The 6,000-nt window shown below is 38.6% G+C and overlaps 1 protein-coding gene across 1 annotated transcript; it reads right to left on the bottom strand.

Annotated features, from left to right (window-relative positions):
- Positions 1-314: 314 nt before the first annotated feature.
- Positions 315-2,072, bottom strand: LOC125226227 (cuticle protein 19-like). Its single transcript, XM_048130145.1, has 4 exons — positions 1,949-2,072; positions 1,367-1,636; positions 906-1,072; positions 315-716 (listed from the first exon to the last, which is right to left on the bottom strand). The coding sequence occupies exons 1-4, from the start codon at positions 2,036-2,038 to the stop codon at positions 668-670; spliced, it is 576 nt and encodes a 191-aa protein (XP_047986102.1). The 5' UTR covers positions 2,039-2,072; the 3' UTR covers positions 315-667.
- Positions 2,073-6,000: the final 3,928 nt, after the last annotated feature.

Raw genomic sequence — 6,000 nt, 5'->3', positions numbered from 1 at the left:
TTATAGTTATTACCGCATTTAACGTTAATTAGTTCCTAGTGTATCGGAGTGATCTCGATTGCGGAATGTCGAAATATTGTAATCTAGTAAAGGTGCATAGTTTAGCTACCTTAGCTATGGCTCGCGGCTTTCACTCCTTATTTTGGCTTGCACATTGTATGCTAATGCGCTGATATGCATTTTGGATGCGATCTGATAGTTCCCACGCTCCGGTGCACTGTAATTTCAATTAAATGCATTGTTCAAGAGTGGAATTTGTCCTCACTCTTAAGAAATAGACGCCTTCTTTGTGTTGAAATAAAAGAAATAAGATATTTCGTTTTATAAACATGATTTTTATTTGCTATATTTGACTAACATACAACAAGTATCTATTTACAGAAGCATAGAAAAACTAAATAGATAGGTATTACAAAGTTATAACCTTAAACAGTGTCCTAAATATTTAGTACTACGGAGTATAAAACTGAGAGTAATAAGGGCGTGTCAACATTAGATATGCGGTTACTCTTTGTAATCCACTTGCTACAAGGTAACATAATACGAAATTTCATAACAAAATATGATACGCACTAATGGAAATGAGAACATATGGAAGACTTAGGCACTTAGCGACAAAACTAGAACACATTAACTCTAATATCACAGATTAGATCAACGGGCCTTCTTAATGGTGATGGATGACCGGCGGGGTGTTGTGCACCACAGCGTTGAATCTGCCGAGAAACAAAGCTCATTTTCACAAAGTAACCATAAGAACTGGGTTCACATACACACGTATTCATGCGAAAACAATAACAAATTGTAACGTCTGGAACATATTCTCACAGATGTCTGCACTTGAACTACTATTACCATAATTATTATAAGTGCACTCGCAAATTTTGAAATAACTTTATTCTTACCCGTTGTGGTGGTCGGCGGTGTAGGTGACCTTGCGGAAGGAGCCATCGGGCTGCAGGAGAGAGTACTCGCCCTTCACGACGTCGCCGTCGCGGGTCTCGTGCTGGGACTTGTGGTCGCCGGTGTGGGGGTCCTCAACGGAGTACGAGTATCCGTATTTAGGATGAGCCTGTAAAAACAATTCATGACTTAATTCGTATACTACTTTAGAAAGACAAGACTTATTATATACATATCCAGATCGCATGAAGCTGCTCAAGTTCCAGTGCCACTCTTGGCAAATTAAGGGGTTAAAAGACAAAATTGTGATGTGTAGTCAAATGTAGCCCATGTCACAAATGAACCCAAATCCCACAGTTGACTTCTACGATGATCACGGAAAGAAAGGGTATGTTGAAATGTTTAACCCTCACGGGAAACACTTTTTTATATGAAAGAATCGACGAGTCTATTCAATACTTACGTATTCATCAACATAATGATCCTCCTCGTGGTGAGCAGGGGCGGCGTGGATGGCATGGATGGGAGCAGCATGAACAGCGGGGGCTTCATGGATGGCATGGATCGGGGCGTGGATGGCGGGAGCGGCGTGGTACGCCGGCGCGGCGTGGACGTAGTGCACCGGGGTCTCGTGGTGTTGCTCGTGGTGCACGATGTTCTGGTGGGACACCGCTGGGGCGTGATGCAGGAGACCCGCCTGGCACGCCGCCACCAAACCGCATAGGGCTACGATCTGGTACAAAAATAGACTATTGAATACCTATATCATCACTTTATTGTACATACGACATGTTTAAACACCATGAAAACCAGATAATTAATTATATAAAGTGGACAATACCGATCTATGAGGACTAATTTCATTAGGGAGGTTATAAAAAAGTGAAGATTAAGATTACTGTGATTATTGATTTTTTTCCGTCTAAAGTATCCTTTGAATAGAGGATTCTATAAAAACAAAAAGGATTTTAGAAATACTAATAATAAGTTATTCCTCTAAGCAAATGTCCTATGCGTAAGTTACGTAATTTATGAATGCGCTTACTTTGGAGAACATTTTGCTCTGAATACAAACGCCTGTACCTGACTGGTATAGCTCAGATAGAACACTCTTTTTATATAACAAACAAAACATAAAAGCGGTGGAGGGGCTCTGCTCCTGAGATATCGGATCGGATCACAGCATGGCCGCGTTGCCAATCTGCTCACTTTATAGGATGTCGCAACGTGATATGGCTATAGTATGAACAGAAAAATTAGTGAGAGGCCGATCTAACTGATAACAATATTTTTTTATTTTTTTTGGCAATGTATTGTCCATGATAGGTATATTATTAAAATACCATACCTTGACATGTAAATAAGAATAATATTCCGTCATTGTAAATAATATTGGGTTAATGTATTCGTCGTAAAAAAAATGTATTCGTTTTTGTTTCTAGATACTTAAATATAATTTTAATGGCTTTATTATTTCCAAGAAAATATGTTATAAAACATTCTCTATAACTAAAAAATATTAAAATAGAAAAAAATTAAGAAGTATGTATTAGTATGTACCTGTAGAAAAACTTTATACGAATTAAATATAGATTAAAATATATAATTCATACAAAATATATTTAATTTAAAATAAAATATTCTCATTTAAAGTCAGAGGTTTGGTTGCATAGAGCGACAAGAAAATAGTAGGTAGGTAGGTACTAGGTAAGTAACGTCGTGCTTGGCGGACGCGGAAGCAGCTTGGGGAGCGGACCATACTGTCGAGCAGGTACCGAGTGAGAAGTCAAACCAAGCAGCATGGGATATTTTCAATGTTGAGAGGAACCACCAATCTCTCATACAGAACTGCCCAAACCAACACGAACGAGCCAGGCTCTTGGCGGTGTCGGAAAAAGAGTCGGGATACTGGCTGCACGCTCTCCCTTCTCGGAATCTAGGGTCCACTCTGGAACCATCGGCCCTGCGAATTGCCATTTGCCTTCGCCTGGGTCTGCGAATTTGCGAGGCTCACAGTTGCAGCCGCTGCGTCCAGCCTGTGGAAACTCTGGGGCGACATGGCTTGCACTGCAGGATGAGTGCTGGCCGACTCTATAGGCATGCCACCCTGAATGATTTGGTCCGCCGTGCCCTGAGTACTGCCTCGCTCCCCGCGACGTTGGAGCCGTCGGGTCTTTGCGCGGCTGACGGTAAGATACCTGATGGATGCACTCTTGTACTATGAACTCTGGGTCGCCCTTTGGCGTGGGACGCTACTTGCGTAGATACGTTGGCACCGTCCCACGTGGAAGGGTCGGCTCGGAAGCCTGGGACTGCCGCGGATCAGGCTCAAATTTTTTAAGCGCCGCAAATATGCGTTTCTGTCTAATGAGTATGAGTTTGCGGCGCTTGCAATGGAGACTTTCGGTCCGTGGTCGACCGACACCAAGAAGTTCGTTAAGGAGGTGTCGGTCAGGCTTGTAGGCGTCTCAGGGGACCAACGAGCGGGCGCTTTCTTTGCCCAAAGGCTGAGTCTGGCGGTGCAGAGGGGAAACGCTGCGAGTGTCCTAGCGACCATGCCAGAGGGAGGTGAATTACGGGAAGTTTTTTATATTTAGTTGTAATTTTAGGTTAAGTTTTATTTGTATTTAGGATGTCTGAGGTTTTTATTGTATATTTTGTATGTGTTTTTAATAATAAAGGGAGAAAATAGTAGGTACTTACATAAGACAGTTATAGCTTTAACATTATAGGTACTTATACTTAGTTAAAAACTCCTAGAAAAATGGTAGGGCCTACGAGATGTGACAAAAGTAGCTTTGATCTGTTAACGGTTTAAGAAAAGGCATATCAAAACCTTAAAAAAATAATTAAGGTACAGAGGGCTAAATCTCGACTAAGGGCCAACATATATAACCACCAGTGGACACTCTATTTAATAATGCAAACATTGTAAAACATGGAAAAAATTGACCAGTTACATTTGCCACCCAGTCGAGATTTGCCCATCTGTACCTTACGTTTTTTTACAGTTATGCCAGAACTCCATACCGAACCTAATAATATATTAAACCTACCCTCAAAACAGATGCCCCACACTTTTGTTACACATTGAGTAATTGTAGTAATCTGTGGAAGTATTCTAATAATTACTGCGAACTATGTCGAACTTGAGTGCACTTGATTTTACGATTATTAGTTGTTACATCGCTTTACATCATTATAGACGTAACTTGCTTTACCAGCGCCAGCGTCTTTATTCATCTGGAAATCATTAAAATACCTATCGGTAGGAAAGGCGCCAGTCGATTTTCTATAAAAACGTGGTTCCGTTTTTTCTTCCCGATATGCAGGGAATATTTTTTTACAGAATTTGATTTATTTTAACCCTAACTAATTATGCCTATTAATATATTGTTTAAGCATTTTAAAAAATCAGATGCAAAAACCAGGGTTCTTTTTTTTTCAGTTGCTAACTCTTAGAATAAAGATAAAATGGAAAATAAAATCGATGAGTTAGACAAAGCTATGATTAAAGTACATAAAACGGTAATATCCCAAGAGGAAAATGTGGATTAAGTTTGTACCTACGGAACGGCGGTATCGAGGAGATCCTCCTATTTCTTGTTCACTGCAGTACCTACACAATATCTACAAGGTATTTACTCATACAGATTTCGACATGTATATTGTATTTGAATTTAACTATGTTATTTAGGTTGCTATAATTTTAATTTTTAAATTATATTATGATGTAATTATTATAAATATGTATTATAGTTATATAGCATACCTATAGTTTAGGCATAAGAATAATTTTTGCATGCTTTTTAGTAGCTAAGTGTGCTATTCAATTTTATACTATGCTAGAAGACCCTAAATGTACCACACTTAAAGCAAATAAATATATTTCATGTCATTTCATTTCATATATTTCATTTCATTTCCATTTCATTTCATTTTATTTCCATTTCATTTCATACTAAATTTCTGTTAGATAATTTTTATTAAGCAGAAACGTCTGCTAACGATTATAAACATTTTTATATTAAAGGAAAAAATGGAAAAATTTACGCTTCCGGCGGTTGACTTGAACCCACACCATTTTTGCAATCCGTGCAATGCTCTTACCAATTGAGCTACGGAAGCCACGCCGGGCAAATCTTTCCATGCCTTTCCTTTTTTTTACACGTCTTAGGGTGACGTCTAGCGGATACCGACAGACTATTACATTTAACGGCACTGGAGTCTCAAGTTATATTGAGAATTCACCAGTAACAATGTGCTAACCCATACTAAAGTATTTTTTATTAAGCAGAAACGTCTGCTAACGATTCTAAACATTTTGCATTTTGGAGAGCATTGCACGGATTGCAAAAATGGTGCGGGTTCAAGTCCCGCCGGAAGCGTAAATTTTTCCATTTTTTCCTTTAATATAAAAATGTTTCTGTTAGATGCCTACCTGCGGTTGCTTATCCACTGTACACGTGCGGGGAATAACCAAGGGATCGATTTTTGAATTTAGAACGCATGAATTCGCTATTATTGAACGAATTTCACGAAATCGAATGGCCGAGATTCGAAAATCGGTCCCACCCAGGTCTTATTTTTTTCTCCGCTCATTTGTTCTTCAGTGCACAGACAGAACCATCCTAAGAAATTTTCAACCATATTTAGCACATTTAAAACGCAGTATAAAAAAAATGTAATGGCGTCTCTTCGTTTGTGTTACAATTACTTATTGCGAAATAGTCTCTTAACAACATTATGTCAAATCAGAATATGGTCTTGATAACTTCTCGAACAAAATGACAGGAATCGAAGTTGATCCCGGACGTGTTACGATATTTAGTCTCCTTTACCAATTTACATAACTACTTGAGTACTGGAGTTTATGTAAGCTATATGAAGACCATAATAAATAGGCGATACCTATCATTTAAAGTTGGGATTCGATTTCTATAGTATCACTTTAGGATTATTATTAACGTGTACTTATGTAATATATTAATGCATGCGTCCTGATTGCCTTACGTATAAACGCAGATCAGAAAAGCTAGAAAATTGATAACTTTCGATCCCTTGTTGATAGTTATCTATCCAATATCGTTTTTGAAA

The sequence above is a fragment of the Leguminivora glycinivorella genome, chromosome 5 (genome assembly GCF_023078275.1).
Source record: "Leguminivora glycinivorella isolate SPB_JAAS2020 chromosome 5, LegGlyc_1.1, whole genome shotgun sequence".
Lineage (NCBI taxonomy): Eukaryota > Metazoa > Arthropoda > Insecta > Lepidoptera > Tortricidae > Leguminivora > Leguminivora glycinivorella.
Note: the sequence above shows the minus strand (reverse complement) of the source record. Positions and strands in the feature narration are given on the sequence as shown.